Below are 23,789 nucleotides of genomic sequence, written 5' to 3' on the forward strand. Positions count from 1 at the left end.
ATCATTTACGTATACTAAAAATCAAGATTTATACCTGTTTTGCTCCTACGAAGTATACTCATTTTGGGTTATGGATAAAAGAGGAACAAAAATAGAGTCTTTCTCCTATACTTCATTTTTTACTACTATTTTCAAATAGAGGGGCTGACAATGACATCAAAGTTGTCATTCTAGTGGTGTTAAGTGTGATTTTGATAACATGGAGGGTGCTAGGTGCGATTCTAAGAAACCAAGAGGGAGGTTTCTGATATTAACCCTTTTCTGATTGTGTTGATTACTTTTACCGCGCCCCAACTTTCCAAATTAATGTTTTATTTAGTTCTTATGCGTACCTCTGTTATCTTAATGCCTTTCGCTGGAACGGTGCTTTGATACTCCTTCCTACACACATTCAATATTAACCAATTAACTGTGCATTCTACTCATCATTATTATTTTTAATAAACACCAACATTACCTAAACTTCATCCACGGATTCAGCGGTGGAACTGGTTGTCTAACTTCACTTGTCCCCGCTGCCTCTATTCCTTCATTTTCGTCTAAACTCTTGTTCCGTCTTTTGCTTCTTATCCGTGCCATCCTGTTTATACATAGCAATGAATATAATAAACATACACCAACGAAGTCTCAAATACGACATACCAATTACGCACTAACTTTTCTACTCTATTTTTTCTCTGTACTTATTCATCCACACCATGTAACACTTATCCAACACAACCGTGAACATGCACAAGAACTAATACAATTAACATACATTAATGCAGTTTCAAATGGAAGCAAATTTGAATTTCAATCTAACATTTCTCTTCACTTTCTGGCCTGTGCCTGTTAATCCACACCATGTAACACTTTTCCAACACTTTGTTGATGCAAAAGAACCAATACAATTAACATAGATCAATGCAGTTTCAAATGGAAGCAAATTTCAATTTCAATCTAACATTTCTCCTCTTTCTGGCCTGTGCCTGTTAATCCATACCATGTAACAGTTATCCAACACCATGTAACACTTTTCCAACACTTTGTTCATACACAAGAACTAATATAATAAACATACATCAATGTAGTCCCACATACGACATTCCAATTTCAATCTAACCTTTTCTCTTTTCTTTCTGTTCTATTCCTGTTAATCCACACCATGTAACAGTTATCCAACAACATGTAAGACTTATCCAACATTGTGTTCATACACGTGAACTAATAGAATAGACATACACTAATGAATATCCAGAAAAGACATACCAATTTGACACTAAAATTTCTACTCTGTTTCTTCTCTGTGCCTATTAATCTACAACAAGTAACACTTATGGAACACTGTGTTCATGCACATAAACTAATACAATAAACATATACCAATGATGACCCAAATATGACATATAAAATTCAAACGATCAATTCTATTCTATTTGTGTCCTATTCCTGTTAATCCACAACATGTAACAGTTATCTAACATTGTGTTTATGCATAGCAACGAATACAATAAACATACACCAACGAAGTCTCAAATATGACATACCAATTATACACTAACATTTCTACTCTGTTTCTTCTCTGTACTTGTTAATCCACACCATGTAACACTTATCCAACATTTTGTTCATGCACAACACCTATTACAATAAACATACATCAATGCAGTCCCAAATACCATATTCCATTTTCAATCTAACATTTATGTTCTCTTTCTGTCCTGTACCTGTTAATCCAAACCATGTAACAGTTAAAGGACAACATGTATGACTTATCTAACATTGTATTCATGCACTTGAACTAATATAATAGACATACAGTAATGACGATCAAAATACGACATACCAATTTTACACTAATATTTGTGCTCTATTTCTTCTCTGTGCCTGTTAGTCCGCAAAAAGTAAGACTTAGCCAACATTGTGTTCATACACACCAACTGCTACACTAGACATACAGATCTGAAATATCAAATACAACATACCCATCCCAAACTAACGTTTCTTATGTTAATACTTTACACTTAACACACCATATCAATGTTTCTCCATGTCACTTTTTTCTCACATACCATAACATTATTTTTAGCCAGCATGCTGTATGATCCATCCTTCACTGAATTATCTTGTGACTATTTGATAACGCAGTGTATCACACACTCAACATATTGTACATCTACTCAGCATATAGTAATTTGAACGTACACCAATTTTTTACACCTACGAACTCCCTCCCAAATCCATGCACACATTTTCTCAAGCGGTTGTGCCGCAACATTTTCCCCTCCTTTCCCACTATCCTGTTTCGACGATCAAAGGCTAACACGTAATGCTCCTATCACGCTGCACTTATCAATTACTATACACAAAATTTTGCATGTGTGCCATCCCTCTGTACAATCATCATAGTGTACACCAACAACATCCAGAAAGTAAGGTTTTTCCACTTTTTGGTCAAATTACATGCATTACTATATCATTCTAGGCTTCCTCATGTTTTACCTGACTGATTTGTGGTCGTTCACTACTTTCGAATCCCACGATCTTCCACTTTCAAACTTGGGTTCAACTTTCTTCTTCTTTTATTAAACCCCAATCACCAAAAACTTTTACTTCCGCCACCACTTCTTCCTTCTCTTTGCTCTTATTTTCCTTCAACGATGCCGCTGTTCCACAACTTTTGCCAATGTCGCACTTTGTTGCCCGTCTTCTAGTTTCCTCTTTTAGTTCCTCCACTCCAATCTTGCCCTATTTTTTTACATTTGTTAATTTCAGCAACCGCTTCATTTGGGAGGGAGTGTAAGTGGGGCTCTTCTTGGGGAACGTTTCATTTTAGGCGGGACTTTGCTTGCCATTGGTGCTGACGGTCCGTTACGGTCAACACCGTCATCTATTTTTTTTCCCTTCATTTATATTGAAACGACGTCGTTTTGGAAGTCTGCTAAAGGCTGCTGACGTGGTTCATTTCTTGCCATTCCTTTCTGCTTGTGAGGAGACCGCTTGGGAACGGTCAATCTGATGACCGTTCCCGCCCCGTATCCTTTTTGGAGTGTTCCTCCAGACTTTTTTATGTACTGCTTTAGCAGCAGATTGTCAGTTGAATGATTTGGTTCACATCCGAGACGATAGCACATTAATAAGTTATCCATCAAATAACTTTTAGGGTTAATCACATTTTATCCCCTTAAAGAATACCCCATTTTTTCAGTTTACCCCCTAACCTTTAATTTTGCTCACTTAACCCCCTTTAGGACAAAATTGCCCTTGCATTATTTTGACTTTTCATTTACCTTGTTTTCTTTTCTTTTATTTCTTTTTCTCTTTCTTCTTTATTTAATTCTTCCTCTTTCGCACAAAAATCTTCACCTTAATGATTGAAATTAAAAAAGAGGAATTGCAGAGACCTATCTTCTACTTAAATGATTAAAAAAAATATTCATATCACTTTCCTAAAATACAAATTTTTTAGCCTTTTAATTCTTTTAATTTTGGGTTTTCCTCTTTCCTTTCTAGTTTCTCATTTTATTCTTAAGAAAATATCATAAGATGAAATTGTTTTCCTTTCTTTTATTTTTTTTTCTCTTTCTTCTCTCTTTCATCCTTCCCAATAGAAATTCCATTTCAACGAAAATTTTTGTTTTGAGTTTATAATTGCATATTTCTAGGTGAAGGTTTAAAAGGCATCAAAAACTAATTTTGATTTTTTGTATGATGCCACGTGTCACAAATTTCAATTGATGATTATTAATCAGGTCACAATTTCATCTTAAGATATTTTTTTGGGAATAAAATGAGAAACAAAAAAGGAAAGAGGAAAACCCAAAATTGAAAGAATTGAAAGGCTAAAAAAATTGTATTTTAGGAAAGTGATTTGAATATTTTTTTTAATCATTTAAGGAGAAGATATATCTCTGCAATTCCTCTTTTTTAATTTCAATCATTAAGGTGAAAATTTTTGTGGGAAAGAGGAAGAATTAAATAAAGAAGAAAGAGAAAAAGAAATAAAAGAAAGGAAAACAAGGTAAATGAAAAGTCAAAATAATGCAAGGGCAATTTTGTCCTAAAGGGGGTTAAGTGAGCAAAATTAAAGGTTAGGGGGTAAATTGAGAAATTGGGTATTCTTTAAGGAGATAAAATGTGATTAACCCATAACTTTTATATTTGATTTAAGTGTATAATACATGTGCGACTATGTACAAGGCTGCAAGGACTAAGCGAAATTGTACCGGATACTGTAGCTATGTAAGTCAGTGTAGCTTGGCGCCAAGTCCCACAGAGCTAACCTTGGAAGTGGCACCTCGAACCCGTGATGAGGTAGTTAATCAGCTTTTTCCTTCATTTTCCGGCCGTCGGAGTTTAACCGCCGGTGGAGAAAACCTCCCGGAAGTCTCCACTTTCAGGGTCCCACAGGTGGACGATATTTCCCCATAAAAGGTCTAATCAAGCCCACGTGTCAACTGTGAAATCTTTATGCCCCCCCAGACTCACGTCTCCGTTCACGTGGCAGACACCAAAAACTTCCTTCCGTGCCGCTCTCGAAACTTACCCCCCCAAAAAAAAAAATGGTAATAATAAAAAAGAAGAAGAGGATGAAGAAGAAGAAACAAAAAGGAAACGTCCAATTCCCATTAAATCCCTCGAACTCTCTGCTCATTCTAAGAAAAAGTACGCTAAAAAGCTAGTTCTAAAAGCCAGTTAGTTACTTCTTCCCTCTGTTCATAGATGCTGTAAAACTTTTTCAGATTCTTGTTGGGAAAATAAAGATGATGAAGAATATGATGGTGCTTTCCAGTTCTGCTACATTCATTTCTAGTAATTTCTACCCTTCTTTCCTGTTGCCATTTCACCACTCCTCCTCCGTCATGGGGTTGGTAACGCTTTACTACTCTTTTTCCAAATTGTCTATCTTCATGTGTAATTAGGCTGGAAATGGGATTTTTGTTTTTAAAAATTCCTTTAGACAAAAAAGAGTAAATTTTTTTGTTTTGGGTTTTCTCAGTTTGAACTGTTGTAAAAGAGCATCGGGGGAAAATTCTGCCCACAGATTTTCTAGTAAGGTGAAAACGGCTTTGCTTATCTTGGTTTGGTCGATTATTGGGAATATAACATTGAGTTTATGTTATGTGATGGTGCATGACTCTACACCTCTTGGCTTACGTTAGATAGAAGATTATGGCAAAATCAGATTTCCTGATGTATATGCTCCTCGAGCCCAACAACAACAGCAGCAATTGATTGAGGTACTCATAAAGTTTTTAACTTTATGTTTCTGATATTTTCTTTCAGTGTATTCGTCGAGAGTAAGCTAAATGTTGATATTAAAAGATGCTATTCATAATTTCTGCATTTTCTTACCCTTCCCCTGAATTTACTCGAACCAAAAAAAATAAAAAATAACAATAAAAGGAGATTAAGAACTGTTATTAACTTGACTTTGTAACTGTAGGAAGAAGCTCCACCAATGACAGAGGTCATTCCTTCACTAAGAGTTTCCCCAGGTCAGGCACATCCACTTGGAGCATCAGAGCTTGAGAATGGTGTTAATTTTGCCATTTTTTCTCAGCATGCAACTTCAGTCACGCTTTGCTTGCAACTTCCTCAGAGGTTGGGTCCAATATTGTTATTGAATTCCAAGGCTCCTATGTTTCATTCTTTTATTTTGGCTTTTGTAAACAGGACCTATTCGCTTGTCTGGCTTCAGATTTGTCTATTTATATCTAAAGATTCTCGTCAATTTTGTATCTTGATGCTTAGAGGTAGACTGATAGTTGTAGTCAGTTGCTGGAGAAAAGGATTCTAAGATTATTAAATTTTTTTATATATTTGATCCTAAAGCAATGCTGACCTTTTTCAGTATGATGATAATTTAAGTCTATGTAATCTCTGTTCTCAATTACTTGTATGCTGAGCCCTAAATCGCGATGCTGATATCTTGAGTGCAAATGATTAGGTTCCTTTCTTCTGCATTTGATCTGATTTAAGAACGGTTTCCATCATTTAACAAGATGACTGATATTATTGATCAAAAGTGAAATAAGATAGATAATGAAGGTTGACTTATATATTTTCATGCTGGATTATTGATGGTATGATCCTTTCATTTAGTGCTGATTCTTACTTGATTGGCATACTGTTTAAAAGGTCAAAAGTTCTTTTATCTACTTCCTTTTTTATTTTCATAATCTTTCATGTGATTAGTCGGGAAAAGCTTGACACCTTGCATGGAGAGATGATTGAATTGACGCTGGATCCTCAAGTGAATCGAACTGGAGATATATGGCACATTTGTGTTGAGGTAGGCTATGCTTCTGTTCCTGCTGCTTCTCTTTCTTATCATTAGTTGCAAGTGAATGTAATAGTTCATTATGCTTTCTTAAGCATGGTATTAGCATTAGGTTTGACTCTTCTTAGTAGTATTTGAGCTAAGGTGATCTTGTGTCGTAGGCTAACTGTCTAAGTTTTCCTCTATCCCCCTCCTTTTACTTTTAAAGTAGTGTGTAACTCTGTGCGCAGTATGGTTTATGGGATAGAGTTTACTAAAGCAGAAAGAAGATCCCAGGCAGTTACAGTGGAGAAGAAGAAAATATGGGTAGGGAGAGTGGGTTTGCACCATTTTCCAATTAGGTCATATGTGTAAATATCCTCCTTGCCCGATCTAACAGAAAATGACAGTTGACTTCAAAGTTGATGGACCATTTAGAGGGCTTCTCTATGTGCATTCTCATGAAGTCTGTCATATCAAAATCTCTGTTTTATTCACTCTTCTCCTTCTCCAGTTCCTTGTACCCTTTTTATTTTTTTTTGGTATAACATCTTATGTCTGGTGGGTGCAACTTCATGTATCAATTTGCATATGTAGGATTTGCCTCGCAGCAATGTCCTGTATGGCTACTACATGGATGGTCCTAAAGATTGGAGTCAAGGTCATCGATTTGATAGAAGCATTCTGCTGATTGATCCCTATGCTAAGCTTGTTGAAGGCCGGCGAGTTTTTGGAGATCTTAACAATAGAGGGTCACAGTTTTTAGGAACTTTTGACTTTGATACCTTGCCATTTGACTGGGGTGACGGTTACAAGCTTCCCAATATACCCGAGGTAAATTGTAAGTTGCTGCATAAATAGATTAAGCTAATGAGATTTGAAACACGAGTTAGAGCGACAAGTGAATAGCTGCATGTTTATCATGTATAACTGTGAATTTATCCATGTTAGCCACTGTTGAACATTCATTCATTATGAGCTTGTACATTAACCGAGTTTTTTGTGGGTATTTAAACTATGGAGCAATGTTTACTGTTGTTAACACATGTTAATTCACTGAAGGATTAATCTTTGTTAGAACTTTGTGTAGCCATTGACAGAGAAATTTTGTTGAGCTACCTTCTAACATGGACCATTGGACCTTACGTATATGCCATTGGATTTGCAGAAAGATCTTGTTATATATGAAATGAATGTCCGGGGTTTTACAGCCGATGAATCTAGTGGATTGGATCCAAGCATACGTGGCAGCTACCTTGGTGTGATTGAAAAGGTAATGTTGTTATGCTAAGAATTTTGTGTAACAGCCAGGAATTTTGTTGTCCTTTCTTCTGACCTGATTCTTGTTCCCCTTCTTCCCATGTGCTAGCTCTGGGCTTTCTTTCAGTTCTCCATCACTGTTTAATGTTGATCATGCAATCTGATCACCAACTAGTACTTCTGTCGGAACATATTCTGCTAATGTTATAACTCAAATTGTCCCTTAATTTGGTTCACATCTGGTTGTGTTAATCAAATTGGCGTGGTGATGGTAGTCTCTGTCGGAACTAGTGGCTCTTTTTGTTGTTGACTTTCATTTTGTCTCAGGGTTTGTAGTCTTAAATTATTTTCATGTTATGTTGTGTATTCTAACAAGCCTTTTCCTGTGAAGATACCTCATCTCTTAGAGCTTGGCATAAATGCTGTAGAATTGCTGCCTGCCTTTGAGTTTGATGAATTGGAGTTCCAAAGGCGCCGTAATCCTAGAGATCACATGGTGAGCTACTATCACCCTCCCCTTGTGGTTTTGCTGAGAAAAATTGTCATCAGGTGCACAATTGTATATCTGCTTTATCTTTTTACTTGTCAGAGAATGAATTTGGCTAATGTATAATATTCTCCTTGCTATTATCTCTCATGTAAAGTCAAGCCTTCAAATATTGGTTGAGCACCCAGTTTGGTGTCCTATATCCTTACATCACCTACTTCGATTTATGCTTCATGCATTCTGAAAATTTGACTATTAACAAGTCTTTTAACACCCTCAGCCTCCCATGTTCCCATGTAATGGAACTGCTAGAACATTTGAGCTTTGTAATAAGTTGAATGCTACTTCTGTTTTTGTTTTTGGTTAACTTAATTATTGTGATTTTATGTCTGTTTGGTTGCTCTTAGTAACAGAAGACTGATGTCTTATGATATCTGGGAATGACTGTAGTACTAGTTTATGTGTATAGTATTAAGCATATGTTATTTCTGTTAATGGACACGAATGCCAAGTTTCAATGGTACTTATTGACTTATATTTCTTTCAAGATCAACACGTGGGGTTATTCAACTATAAATTTCTTTGCACCTATGAGTCGCTATGCAAGTGCCGGTGGGGGACCTGTCAGTGCTTCTAGAGAGTTCAAAGAAATGGTTAAGGCACTACATGGTGCAGGAATAGAGGTATGGTCTCGTAATATCTTTAAATCTAGCAATGTGACGCTAAATTTCTTAGGTTTCTCTGTCTTGATTGCTTTTGTACTGAAGTCCTTGGTTCGCCATATACTCATCCTTTTACTTTGTACAGGTCATTTTGGATGTTGTTTATAACCATACAAATGAGGCTGATGATGAGAACCCATATACTACCTCTTTCCGTGGGATAGATAACAAGGTGATTGCATGGTGGCATCATAAAGTTTGAGAGGTTATTGCAATTATGACATGCCAATTTCATGGCATGCCTGATGCCAACTACATTTTCTAACTGCATGAGGAATGGCTAATTCTTCAAAACATTTACAGTGGAAACTTGACACCAGAGATATAAATACTGTACTAGGATTGTTGAATCATGGTTGAGATTTGGAAAATGACAAGACCCAGTTGTTTATCTACAGAAACACTATGCTGGTTGACTGGACATCCATTCAACAACAAATACTTAATATAGCAGATGCACAGCTACATGGAATCATGTAGCCTTTGCAGCGAACTTCTAGTTGTAGTTAATTGTTAAGTTTATACAGTTTTTCTCATGAGGATTCGCTATTTAGGCTTTTGTCCCTTTACATGGTTGCCCATATTTTTCTTCTATTCTTACCTTTTTTGCCTGATAAATTGCTTGCAGATTTATTACATGGTGGATTTGAACAATGGTGGTCAGCTGTTGAACTTTTCAGGCTGTGGTAATTCCTGTGTCTTTGTAATGATTTTGTGAAAGGTGGATGTAGGGCATCTATAATTTAGCATCTCTCTGTTTGTTCAGTAATTTATGATGGCGAGTTTAGTTTTTCCTACCCAACTTTTGCATGATATTTTTTGATGCGGAGACATGGGTGTCATTCCATATGACCCAAAGGGAAGTTATGCATGACTTAAGTTTCAGAAGTTGGAATTCTGAGTAATTAATATTATTGTAATACTGATGTAAGTAACAAATTTGCTTATTATCTGCAGCTGAAATCAAGAATAACTTACTTTGACACAATCTCCCCTGTAGTTTAATCCTTCTTGTTTTTCAATTCATTTGAATCCCATGTGAGTGTGAAATACATGAGATTAATCATCATACTGCTACCTAGACATGAAATAGCAAGATGATTAACAATGACAAGCATATAATGGGGCATCATGACACAGAAGATTCCTGGACGCTTTGCAAAATCACTCTGATATTCTTTTCAGTGATGACATTATTAACTAATTGACAATTGGCAGATCCTTTTTTTTTTTTTTTAAAAGGGGTGGTGGGCTTGGAGGCTGGGGACTTGATGGTAAAGGATTCTCCTAAAGTATGACCACTGTAATTGAGTCATGGTATAAGGAGCCTTAGAATCATTTTCTGATGCTTGTTTGATTGGACGACTGGTAAGGTGATAAGAAGAATTTACTTTCTACTATATTGTTCTGGCTATCAATTTGCTATAGAACCTTATTCTATCTAAAACCTGTAACTCTTTGTTTTTAAGCTTTGTACAAGCTCAAGGAATTAGAAATCATTGGGTATTCTCTCTTTTTCTGTTTGTACTTGGTTCCTGTTTATATTATAATGTTTTTCTTTGTGAACGTCTTATTGTGTGTAGAAATATAACAGATACATCATATGCTATTTATCTGTGGAATACAGGGAACACATTCAACTGCAATCATCCTGTGGTCATGGAGTTTATACTTGATAGCTTGAGGCACTGGTACTTTCTCATTCTTTTCTTCCTCCTGGAATTTTTTTTTTAATATTTTGTTTAATCCCTATTTCCAATGCCTCCCATTAGACATCAGGCTATCCGCCTAATGCAACACCAATATTGTTGTGGCCAGAAACTTTCAGATTGAAATGTAGTTGCATGACTCAGCAAAATGTATTCTGAAATTCTGTTCTTTGTTATAATAATTATAACTATTCAAGGGTCACAGAGTATCATATCGATGGATTTCGCTTTGATCTAGCCAGCGTTCTTTGTCGAGGAGCTGATGGTTCTCCACTTAATGCTCCCCCACTTGTTAGAGTAAGTCAGTGGTACATATCTGATTTTACTTAATGTTAGCCCATCCTGGTATCTCTGATTTTTTGGGAGGAAATCTTTGGTCCCAAAAGTTTGAAATGGCAAATGTGCTTTGAGAATTGTTGTATGAGCTGAGTAGCTAACTACAAGATGGCACTTCTTTCTCAATGTGTATACATGCTCGTATAAGAAATACTTCAAGATAAAATCAATATAGTTCCTGAATGAATCTCTGCTGTGTGGTAATAGTTTGTGTCTTTTTCATGACACATCCATTTCTTGTGCTTCTGAAGGTAATGTGAAAAAAAAAATAAAAAGAGGGGATTCTGTACCTATCCACACACTTCATTATAATCCTTCTGTGCAGGCAATTGCTAAAGATAGTATCCTATCACGGTGTAAGATTATTGCAGAACCTTGGGATTGTGGAGGTCTTTATCTTGTTGGAAGTTTTCCAAATTGGGATAGGTAATTGTACATAACCTCATCAACATTTAGTGGATTGCTGCAATTGCTGAACTTGTGACCCTGTCATAATCACTATATGAGACAGCTTTTAACCACTCCTGGTATTAACTGTACAAAATAGTCTCAGAAGATTCAAATGATGATTGTTGTATGAAAATTTCGAAATTATAAGGGTAATTGCTCCATATAGAGAACACTATTCTTTTTATTGGACTGAAATGTTGAAATTTTAGTGAAATCTATTATGCATTCTATAGGAATTAATCATCAATAGCCTGAACATTGATGAACTGGACTTCAGTTGTAAGAACCTGACTGCAGAATATCATCTATAAAACATTCATTTCATATTTAACGTAGCTTGAATTTTCTTAATCTTGTGCCTGTATCTGTTCACATGGAGACTTCATTTGCAACCATATGCTTCTCGCTGGCTTGACTGTACTGGCAAAGCTAGTCTATTTTCTTGTATTGTATCCTTTATAAATTTCTGATTCTCATAGATCCTTGCTTATCTGTCTTTGTTTGAACTGGATCTGTGATAAATTTATCTTACTAATTTGTCTTCATAGGTGGGCCGAGTGGAATGGTATATACCGTGACGATGTTAGAAAGTTTATAAAGGTAATTTAGTGCTAAAATCTTAAATATTTGTCAGTAAACTTTTTGATGTCAAGCAATTTACTCAATATTGGTGGAACATGTTTCCATAATAAAGTACAGGAAATAATTGAAAGGGGATGAACTTCTGGTAAGATTATTGAAAAACTTCATGTATTCAACATTTTTGATTAGGTATAATATGAGAAACTTTTTGTTTTGTAATTAGCATAATTCTTCTCATAGACATGCCCATATAAGTGTTCATAGTCTATAAACAATTTTATGTTTGTATTCTTCAGATTATGAAGGCCAAATACACCAACTTCCATATTATATTTTTAAGTTCGAAATTATGCTTATAAGTAACATCATAGACATAATTAAGCTCCCAGATGCAAGCAGTGTACGATATGCTGATCCAATGTTCCAAAAACCTAATATTCTTGTGTCCTGTTTCCTAACTTTATCATCTTCACTTTACCAGGAGAGGACATCCATCTACTTTCATGCTTTTCCTTGTATAAAATGTTATGCACATGCATGCTTTTTAGTGGAGTAACAATAACAGATGAGGACTGAAAATGACTTGGAGGGTGAAAGTCCTTTTGCACGTTAGTTCTCCATTAGTTTCAAGAATTTCCATGACATGCTTGTGGGTGTTTCCCTGGTATATTCTTGATTTGAAATAATGGTACTTTTGCTTCATTTGTTATGACAGAGTCATTATTTGTCATGGAATTAAGTAGAGGTGAGGCAGGATGCTCCTATCTTTTTCCAGAATAGATGGTGGTTTCTTGTAATGTTTTGCCCTTTTTGATTTTGGCCGTTGAACTAGCTTGAACACTATCTGCTATATTACAAAGTTTATGTTTGAAATCTTCTGGGAGTACAACCAAATAGGTGTATCAAGGTCCAAAGTTTACATATGCAACTAAGAGTTTATTGGTTTGCTTAAAGTTTTATTCCTTAATTGTTTATGTTTGGCCAGAACAATGGTCCATGTGTGGAAGAAAAGAATTTCTATGGACTTGATACATTGCTTCTTTGTTGAATTTGATACAAGATTCTGCTTGGTGTGTTTATTTGTAATCGTATGCTCTTGCTCTTTTGCTGAGGCTTTTTATTTTCAAGGTCTAGATTTCTCCATATTTATGATTAATTGTTCTGCATATTTTCTTTTAGTACGGCATCTGTATCTTTGCTTCTAATCTTGCATTCTCCAATTGGAGCCACCAAATACATATGGCAAAAGAATAATTGATACTTGAAATATTTTGATATTCTGTTATTTATATTCTTAAACAATCATAATCTAGGGTGATGCTGGAATGAAAGGGAGTTTTGCAACTAGAATGGCAGGTTCTGCTGATCTTTACAGAGTGAGTGCTTTAACTTTGCAAACATAAGTCCAGTATAGCAACACACATTTATCTGATGTCTATGAGCACCTGTGCAGAATATAGTAAATGTCTTGCTTCTGCTTTGTGCAGAATATAGTAAATGTCTTACTTGCTTCTGCTTCCTGCTAGGTCAACAAGCGCAAGCCTTGTCACAGTATCAATTTTGTTATTGCACATGATGGGTTTACGCTATATGATCTTGTTTCATATAACACTAAGGTATTGGTGAAGAAAGTTGAGGACTATCTCTCTTACTTGTTCTGAACTTAAAATTCAAAGCTAATTCCTTCTGAAATTGCAGCATAATGATGCAAATGGAGAAGGTGGCAATGATGGAAGCAATGACAACTTCAGCTGGAATTGCGGAGCTGAAGGTAAAGTTCATATTTGTTTTTTGTACTCCTGTTTATGCTTATATTGGCCAGCATACAATTGCTGTTTATGCTTATGCCCGCATTACCAATATCTACAATTGAGGTTTGCTTTGTGAGATGCTTTGTGAGATGCAGCACGATTAATATCAGGAGGTCATTTGACGCTGGCCATTTTCATTTTAAACCAAAAAAGTTTTGCTGCAAATGCTGCTACTTGAATAGAACGCACATGCACACACAAGTATGTACTGTTTTATGTATGGTCTGCATTTCTATGGAATGTTGTGGCATGAAAACATTTGTGTACGTAGTTAATTGAGCTCCATCTTTGTCATCTATTTTCCTGCGCTGGAATCTACTTTAGGTTTACTTGGAAATCTCTTGATAAGCAAGCTAGTAAAGAGAAAATAAAATGTTTTTACGAATACTGACTTCAAAAATGCTTGATCTGGTAGGAAGACCAGCCTAGATGTTGCATAAACTTATGTTAGTGATTAATGAGAGAAAATATCTCCATGTTTAGAGCACATTAACAGAAACACCTACATCTCTGATTTGTTGTCTAAAGATTATGTTTTGATGATTTCAATAATTCTTTGGTTGCCATTGTGAAGGTAAAATTAGTGAATTCCTACTTTCTGAGCAGGAGAAACTGCAGACCCAAAAATTCAGGCACTACGTTCCCGTCAAATGAAAAATTTCCATTTAGCACTAATGGCATCACAGGTACACCTTTTCTTTTTTGCAATAGCAGTTTTTAAATATTAGTGCTGGCTTAACCACTACACTGGAGTTGTAAGCTTTCTGGATCAGGCTTTTCACAAAGGTTTAGTTTGATATAAAATGGACGGTCCAGAACAGAGTTACCTTTGATCAGAATTCATTCAACTTACAAGTTTTTAAGTCGTGCATTCTCAGTGAGCTTTAAGAATATGATTTTGTCAAGCACCTGTTTTATTTCTCTTGGAAGATAATTTCTCGAGTGAATAGTTTTAGGGTTAATCACAATTAATCCCATTAAAGCATACCTCATTTCTCACTTAAGCCCCTAACAATTTTTTTGTCTCACTTTATCCCCCATTGGACAAAATTATCCCTCTATTATTCTAAACTCTTATTTTTCTCTTTTATTTTTTTTCCTTTCCCCTTTTGTGCTCCTTGATTTTCTTTGCCTCTTTCTTCTTTCTTTAATTCTTCCTCTTTCCCACAAAAAATCTTCATCTTAATGATTGAAATTAAAAAAGAGGAATTGCAAAGATCTATTTTCTCCTTAAATGATTACAAAATATTCAAATCACTTTCCTAAAATACAATTTTTTTAGCCTTTCAATTCTTTTAATTTTGGTTTTTCCTCTTTTCTTTCTAGCTTCTCATTTATTCTCAAGAAAATATCATAAGATGAAATTGTGACCTGATTAATAATCATCAATTGAAAATTGTGACACGTGGCATCATACAAAAAATCAAAATTGGTTTTTGATACCTTTTAAACCTTCACCCAGAAATGCAATTACAAATTCAAGATAAAAATTTCCGTTGAGATGGAGTTTTCTATTGGGAAGGATGAAAGAGAGAAGAAAGAAGAAAGAGAAAAAGAAATAAAAGAGAGGAAAAAAGATAAATGAAAAGTCAAAATAATGGAAGGGTAATTTTGTCCTATACGGGGTTAAGTGAGCAAAATTAAAGGTTAGGGGGTAAAGTGAGAAATGGGGTATACCTTAAGGGGATTAATTGTGATTAACCCTTAGTTTTAATATCTGGTTCCAACTTGAGGTTTACCAAGGCTGAGGATTGGGATTTAAATTTACATTATAGCTCTAGGTTTACCAATGATTATGGGTATTATGCCCTTGGGTCAGGTTTAATTCATTTTACTGCGAATTAAAAAGCAAGTGCAAGTGTGACAACCTGGAGATTTTCATGTTCAATGCTTCTCTGGAAATTTAGTGTTCGTATTGACTATTAAAGCTAGATGCTGTAAGATTGAACTGTAAAAACGTAGAAATTTGTCCTCAAATTACTTGGCCCCAAGATTATGCTGCTTACAGAACTCAAATCTTATTAGTTACAGATTTACATGGTCTTGAAATTTTTTATCTCCAAGTATGTTTTGCAATGCTTTGACCAGAGTCATGAGGTCCACATTCGGTTGCTGACTTTTTGTCGTTCTTTAAGAAAATTTAGATGACAGAGTAAATACACGTTGTTAATCATGCTCCTGGACCCTACTTGAACTTTCTGTTTTTCATCTGCTTACTTTGCACTAAATGATATTCCTGTATATCATGTATGTGCCCAAGGCAAGCATTTTTCCATAACACATCGAATGCAACTTTTTGGTTGAGTTTGTGGGTGTTGATGCACTTCTTTGGTTGCATATAACCAGGGGGTACCAATGATGCTCATGGGGGATGAATATGTACATACTCGTTACGGTAATAACAACAGCTATGGCCATGATACTGCTATCAACCATTTCCAGTGGGGACATGTATGTTGTGCAAAAGACATCGTGGGTATTGTTAATTAATCTGAGGAAGTATTACTAAGCTTCTAAACTCTTGACAAAACAGTTGGAGGCCAAGAATGATCACTTCAGGTTTTTCTCGGAGTTAATAAAATTTCGCAACCGGCATCATGTTTTTAGAAGAGAAAATTTTATTGGGAAGGTAATTCTTTCCAGTCTGGTGTTACTCACTTTTCTCATCTGCTCATAACTTTTTTCTTCTTTCCATATTGCTAATTCTGAACCTCTTCTCTTGCAGTATCTAACTTCTGAAGTTAATTTTTATAGAATTCTATGGATTTTCAAAATAGAAATGCTCTTTCATGTTTGACAGGAATCTTTTCTTTGTCTCTTAGTTATTTTGCATGTTGGATGTGTGGGGGAGAGGTTGGGGTGCTTGGGGTAGCTTAGGAATAATGCTATTAGTTTCATCTGTAATCTATAGGATATTCAGTTCCTTCCCCTTTTATAGGAATATAATTAAGTACACAATTATCAATCTTATTCTTCTTTTTGCCCGAAGGAGAATGGAGTGGGAGCTGAGTATTTTTCAATATTGATCTGAATTGTCAATAAGTTTATTTGAGGGAGTGGGTCCGAACTTTTTGGCACTCGAGAATCTCCTATCCTTTCCTGACCTGTTTTTTCAGAAATACAGAACTAGTTCATCTATAAATTCAACAATCAAGGTATTTTAATATTAGATGAGTTTTCTCACATGGATGTTGCTTCACTTATTCAGATAGATTACTGTCAATTATGTACACGAGGCATCATATTTAGTTGATATGACATTTACTATTTATCTTTTCTTTAAAGCATATCAAGTTGTTATTATATATAGTGGACCTGTATAAATAGCACAAGTTTATCTGAATTATGTTTTGAAATTACTGCGAAAGATACTGTTTGTTGTTTAACTACAATAACAGCAGGAGAAAGGCCATACAGTTTGGATATAATTTCTTTACATTCTCCTTTCTTCCCCCCCCCCCAACAAAAAAAACAACAAAAAACCCCCCCAAAACCTTATTGGAATTTGGGGAGTGGTTTCTTGGAATTTTTACCATTATGATGTCTTACTCCAAACACATTAATCACTCTTCTGTGCAGAGTCAGGTGACATGGCATGAAGACAACTGGGACAATGCAGAAAGTAAAGTTTTGGCATTTACGTAAGGAATACTGATTTCATCCTTTGATGAAGCGGTTTATATTACCATGAATTCTTTGTGCTATTATTCCTTGGATCAGATTGCGTGCTTCATAAATACCATTTTAAGACTTGAGTGTCATTGGTGTTGGAATGTTTTTTCTATGTAAGAAATCTTATTATAACCTTTTCACTTTTGAAAACATAATATACTTTTGTAAGATTTTTTGTATTTTTTATACCAGAACTTCAGCATTTTGTTTATTTTCTGAAACATAATATACTGCTGTAAGATCTGTGTATTTCTCTTCTTGCACCTTTCTATTTCCATCTTTTTGTATCTAACTGTTCCTTTCTGTTCTGTCATTCTCTTGCTGCATATGACAGAGACGAGTGATAATTTATCGCTCTGTTTTTGTTATTTTTCGTTTACTAGCAGGTTCTTGAACTTGTGAGCATGCATCTCTCAGACTTGGAATATGTTGGAATAGCAGGATGCAACTCTTGCATTTTTAATTTTTTTGGTTTTCTTCTTTAATATTTTACTTTTTCCATATCATTAAGAATTTAATATATTCATGAACGGTTTCTTGTTATGATTGGATGACCAAAATTGAAGCACATTTTTTGTAGGCTTCATGATGAGAATGGAGACGATGTTTACCTTGTATTCAATGCACATGATTATTTTGTTAAAGTTGGGATACCATCTCCACCACAAAAAAGACGGTGGTTCAGAGTGGTTAGTTTTCTTTCCTTCATTGAGTTCGCATTTTTTACACTTTTGCCTGAGTATAGGTTCTCTTGAAAATGTTTTGTCCAATTTTTCATCATATTTATCAACATTCATATGAGCATTTTTGTTGGTAATTTTGAAGCCTTCTGTGATCGAGGTTCGGCACTGCTGACATTTGCAATTGACTATAGTTATAATTTAGCTGCTAAATGCTTAAACTGTTTTAGTGTCACTTGATGTCTCTTCAGATCAAAGTACTGCAATGTCCCATAAGAATGAAAGTCAAATAAACTTAGCCCTACATAGCAGTACGACGACTTGTTTTCGAAGGGAAATAGTAGGTGAATATATACTGAGGCACATTTATAAGTAACCCTTTCTACATCAATAACTTGAAGTTCCCAAGACCCCGTAGTTGGATCTTAAGTTTGTCAGAGCTCCCTTAAACATTTATTATTACTATTTTTTTGTACACTGGATAACTCAGTATTAGTAGGCTGCCTATTTGGATTGCTGGAAATTAATTGTGTCTAGTCCACTATGACAAGAGTAGTTTGCGCGTTGAACATGATTGCAGGGATGTGTATTTACTGGCACATCCACTGCATTTAGTTGCTAAAAGTTAGTGGAAGCCCGAAACCCCAATACTCCCAAGATCTCATACTACAAGCAATTATGTCGCAGGTAGACACAAATCTGGAATCGCCAGATGATGTCGTGCTCGAAGGTGTTCCGGGAATTGGGACTAGATACAATGTTGCACCTTACTCTTCGGTGCTTCTTAAAGCAAAAAAGAAGTGAATGGCAGAGGTGTTGCTCAAGAATGTGGTTGTCCCACACTGAAGTTGCTTGGGGGTGGTTGATAGCTGCCAGAGATCCAGAAAAATAAGAATAAGAGACTGCAGTATCTTAACCAGATGGAGAATAAGAACAGGTAAAACTTGGACAGGATTATACATGGGTCATCAGTCATCTGATCAAACTCAGGGAAAGCATTCCCCATAGTGGTAAACTACAAATTTTTATAATACAGCCAGGCCATAAAATAAAGGAGGACGCGTCCAATAAATTCTTGTCCATGGTGCAACACAGGAGTCGCAATTTTTTGGTTTTCAAATCAGATTCTTGCACTAATAAAATTGTCAGATGCACCACATTGACAAAGTTAATGTCCTGGGATCATCTTTTTTCCTGGGTCAATATTACTAGTGTTGTGATGTGTTTTTCTTTTTCTCTTATTTTGGTAAGCTTCTCTTCAGGTAGTGAATGAAATTTTTTTAAATTAACAGCAAGTGAATGGGTTACAGTTAGGGGTGGCAATTCGGGTCTAAATCAGGTTGGCGGGTCGGGTTCGGGTCAACCCGTCAGAAAATCTGTTGACCCGAACCTGACCCGCCAACCCGTGATGGGTCAGGTATGCTGACCCGAACCCGAAAATTTTAGGTTGACGGGTTGGCGGGTCGACCCGAAATGACCCGAAACTTAATTTTAATTTATTAATTTATCACTGTAATTTCTAATAAAATCAATTTCTCACAAAACTAATTACATAATCAAGTAATAAAAATTTAAATAAATAATTTCAAACCAAATCTAAAATAAATTAAACACCGTAAAAGTGTTTTATCCCAAACAAAATATAAAATAAATTAAAACAATATAAAAGTAAAAAATAATATAATATATTATTTGTCCAAATATAATAATTTCAACTTCACACAAATTAAATAAATTTATTTAGGATTAAGTAATTAATGCCTTTGAAAAAAAGAATAACTTAGTTTAGTTAGATGAAATTATTTTTATGTTTATTAAATTATTTTTAATTTGTAAACGGGTCATATCGGGTCATATCAGGTCACCACGGGTTGACCCGAAATCGACCTGTTTTTTTTTCGGGTTCATCGGGTCCAACCTGATTCTGACCCGAATTCTCGAAACCTCAACCCAAACCCATTAATTTCGTGTTAGGTTCGTGTTGTGTTTTCAGGTCGTGTCGAAAATTGCCACCCCTAGTTACAGTAATGTTCCCTTGAGTCTTGCTTTCCATTTCACAATCCTTCCCTTGACTTTAGTTCAAAGAAACATGAAGTGGGCTTCTGCACTGCTGGCTGTCCCAGAAGTAAAGCAACTGAGAAATGCGAGGGATTCCCCCAGCCCAACAACACCAGTCAATCGTCCCTTTTCAGGAAAGAAAGTAAAGTTGAAAATCAAGGGAAAAGGTTGCCTAAAACGCTAGTTAGTAATAGTATATATTTGGTGGTGGGTGGGGGGTCTCCAGGTCAGGTGGACTACAGTTGTTAAAGCAAAGATTATTGGCAGAGGCCACGGGTTATGGAAGCCTTGAGATATGGGACCGCAACCAAACAGTACACCCAAAAAAATGCGACCACTTCAATGTGTAACTCCGTTCTAAGTACTAAAGCAGCGTCGCCCTCACAAGCAAACAATCTTTGTACCTTAAAGAATTGAATGCTTTGCTATGTTGGATATCAATTTAAGCGCTGGCTCTTTTTTCTTGTCACGCGGCGTTGGGTGTGATTCTGACGTACGTAATTTGAAAATCTATGCCATAGTTGTCGCTCTCCATTCTTTATTACTATTCACTTCTGATCTCAGCCCGCAAACAGGAAGAGCAAAAAAAAAACAGAGAATGAAAAAGGGGACCATTTCGTAGAGACTCCACCGGATCAAAGCGATGCAGGTGTCGCAACGACGTTTAACAATCTGGTGGTCTATTGCCTATTACTACTATTAGTGGTAGTTTACCTCAGCCTGAACTGCATCCATTTTCGGAATCGCCTAATACCCTTAAGGCTTCAATGAGATCTTTAATTTAATGATATAAGAAAAAAATTCATGATTTATGCACCGACGGTTACAGGTGGGGTGTAAGCGATTATTTTTGCTATTTTTTTTTTTAAGTGAAAGATTTTAAATTCAAGATCTCTTACTTGCAATTTTCAAATGCCATGGAAAAGAATTGTATTAATCATATCCAGAAAAGAGAAGAAGAAGAGGAGGAGGAGGAGGGAAATCATGAGTTTGTTGTGTTATGTGTAGTTTTTCGACAAAGTCACGAGTAGCCGTATTAATGTGTCTGCTTGCATGTTTAAATGGTTAAGATTTACTACTTAACTATTGTTCATGAAAACATGTTGCTTGCGACTGTGCGGACTAACCTTAAACTTCAAAACTTCCAATAAGAAGTCGAGGTGTTTTGGTAAAAATTTGCCTATCAGGAACTATTAGCGGGATATTAAAAGAAACTAAAGCAGTATGAGCTATAAATCTTGATTGAAGATCTGCGAAACAAGAGGGATAGAATGAACTATGAAGGATGTCCATTGTCCAAATGGCAAATATTGGGCAGATTATATGTTTTCTGAATCTCTCATAAATGACCACAACCACGAAAAGACTTGGAAATGGGTTTTTTTTTTTTTTCGGATACGATAAATTCTATTCTACATCCATTCCTACTCTATATTAAGGAAGGGGGAGATCCAAAGGAATCAACGGAAAAATCCGGCGGAATTGAACCACCCCTAGTCCGTAGGCACTCGTCGCTGGCGAAATTTTTCTAAAAAACTTGGATTTAGACCCAAGTAGGTGCATTTGATAAAATTGAAGTCTGAAAATCGAAGTCTAAAATCTGAAATCTGAATCTATTAAATATTAAATTTAATATATTTGAGTGTATATCATATATTAGTGATAAGTGAATAGTTTATCACTTACTTTTGAAAGCAAGTTTTGCCTCAGTGCCACTTAATTAATTCAGATGTTCAATTTTTAGTTAGCAATCGGTTCGAATATATTAAAATATGAATCCATTAAATTTAAATATTGAATTGGATTATCAAACATGGCCTTAAAACTCTCTTGGTGACCAAGGACTCTAGGAGTAGCTGGTTCCTTGGAAATGGTATATGTTCAATTTTTTTTTTCTTTGGGTTTATTAGGCATGGGCTTGGAATTAATATATCTTTTCAGTACTAAGTAAACGCGTGAAACAAATGATGAACAACACGCTTCCTACCCTAACACGGAAAGGAACAAGTTGGAGTAGTGGTTAACAAAACTAATAAAATCAGCAGCAATTTACGCTAAGAGAAGTAAACCCTTATCTTTCCTTCCTTCAACTTCAAGGTTTGTCGAGAATTGGAAAAGTGGAGATAATTATGTTCAAGCTTTCACGAATATGGTAAAAGTTATATCTTCCATCTTTTCCTTGGGTTTTGACAATATTAGTTAATATGGAAACTTGGACTCGTTCATATGACCAAAATACCATGGACTCATGGAGCTTAGCTTAAATTGAATTGTTCACCATTATTATACGGCAAGCCAAATTCACAGCATGCTAGCTTTAAGAAGCTCAATCAACTAGTACAAGACAAGAAAAGTTAATATAGTCTTAAAGACGAAATATTCATATATAATTTTGGTACGATGGGAAGACAGAAGTTCCCTTGAATCAACAGACCCAATTTAATTAACCAACAAGCAAAAGATTTGCAATGCCCTTTTTGTAGACGTTGGAAATTAGGACATTCTCCAGAAACTCTTTTCTTGTCAAGAAAAAATCCCATGAGGAATTCTATAAAAGGTGTGACTTAATTGGTTCTGATAGAGTAACCCGGCAGCCAAAAATTTGTGATCCCTGAATCAAACTCTATATGGACGTCTCAAACGATTCCACCTAGCAAGTAGCCGCTATGAAGTTACTATCGTATCAGCATTTATTCGAAGGATTTCTTTAGTGAGTGTTTTTTTTTAATGGGTTAGTATTCCTAAATCACACTTAATCTATCATATTAAGAATTTTTCTAATGAAAGTAGGCACTCGTTAAGGTTAACACACCTAAATCACAGATCAGTTTGTCACGGTAAAAAGAATAAAAAAAAAAAAGAAGTAAGCATATTATGAACAAAATATTTCATTCCCGACAAGCTTGGCTACTTACAATCAACCTTATGATAGCTGGTTTGGCAATGTTGTGTCCTATACTAGCGTGCCACCGCATGCTCTTCGTGGCTTCGTCCCCCTTGCGATGGGTTATGGCACATGTTTTGTGGGAATTTATTCTAGTATCTGTGTATTCTTTCCGCAAAGCACAATTGTCTAAAGCGATTCTTGAAACAAAGACCAAACACTTGTGCCAGTTAACGTCTTATTCATTATTGACAGTTGACACACCAAATTAGTCGTTCAGAACAACTGTATTGATTTATGCACCCCCCCACCCAAAAAAAAAAAAAAAATTTTTAAGAAACTGGTGGTGTGCATACCAACTGGAACTCAAGCTTGTAACTTAACCAACAAGTTTTGGATTTTCATTCCACTTGTTTAAGCTTTTGAAAACCTTACTCCTGGTTTGGATTTGTAATTCAGCTCTTCAATGCATGTCTTTCAACTCTTGAAGTCTTGATCTACATCCAACATCCATTAGTTTGTGATTCAGCTTAACATTTTAATACGAGGGGTTAGTAGGTACAAAAACTTACTAGATCAAAGGGATGTTCTGACACTTGTTTTTTATTTTTTTCACTACAGATAGGATTCGAACTTCTGACATAGGGAGACTTTAGCTCTTTTTTGGTGGCCATTGGACCCGAGTTCAGTGGTTAGTATTTGCCTATATTTCTTTGTCTGTCCAACGATGATATGAATGTTAAAGAACTTTCAATTACAGCTAGTATTTTGTTTTGTTTCAATTAACAACCCCATCCACTACTACAAAAATGTCCTTTTATGACATTTAAAAGCGTCATTATAGCTTGATGTAATGACGTTTGATCTATAATGACGCTATGCTAGAAACGTCGTCCA

The 23,789-nt window shown here is 35.6% G+C and overlaps 1 protein-coding gene across 1 annotated transcript; it reads left to right on the plus strand.

The window, feature by feature from the left end:
* Window positions 1-4,170: 4,170 nt before the first annotated feature.
* LOC113750286 (isoamylase 3, chloroplastic) lies at window positions 4,171-19,235 on the plus strand. The gene is made up of 25 exons (XM_027294283.1): window positions 4,171-4,389; window positions 4,722-4,846; window positions 4,940-5,036; window positions 5,142-5,219; window positions 5,426-5,583; window positions 6,178-6,274; window positions 6,839-7,075; window positions 7,410-7,514; window positions 7,893-7,997; window positions 8,537-8,671; window positions 8,796-8,882; window positions 9,339-9,396; window positions 10,338-10,401; window positions 10,617-10,716; window positions 11,081-11,181; window positions 11,754-11,805; window positions 13,101-13,163; window positions 13,314-13,403; window positions 13,486-13,558; window positions 14,205-14,284; window positions 15,945-16,049; window positions 16,132-16,227; window positions 17,178-17,239; window positions 17,851-17,959; window positions 18,638-19,235. The coding sequence occupies exons 1-25, from the start codon at window positions 4,171-4,173 to the stop codon at window positions 18,752-18,754; spliced, it is 2,613 nt and encodes an 870-aa protein (XP_027150084.1). The 3' UTR covers window positions 18,755-19,235.
* Window positions 19,236-23,789: the final 4,554 nt, after the last annotated feature.

Source organism: Coffea eugenioides, chromosome 10 (genome assembly GCF_003713205.1).
Source record: "Coffea eugenioides isolate CCC68of chromosome 10, Ceug_1.0, whole genome shotgun sequence".
Lineage (NCBI taxonomy): Eukaryota > Viridiplantae > Streptophyta > Magnoliopsida > Gentianales > Rubiaceae > Coffea > Coffea eugenioides.

Excerpts from the sequence above, each read along its gene's own strand:
- LOC113750286 (XM_027294283.1), top strand. The coding sequence starts at position 4,171 with ATGTACAAGGCTGCAAGGACTAAGCGAAATTGTACCGGATACTGTAGC. Across the intron at positions 6,275-6,838 it reads TATGGCACATTTGTGTTGAG|GATTTGCCTCGCAGCAATGT; the intron begins GTAGGCTATGCT and ends TTGCATATGTAG. Across the intron at positions 10,402-10,616 it reads CTTGATAGCTTGAGGCACTG|GGTCACAGAGTATCATATCG; the intron begins GTACTTTCTCAT and ends TAACTATTCAAG.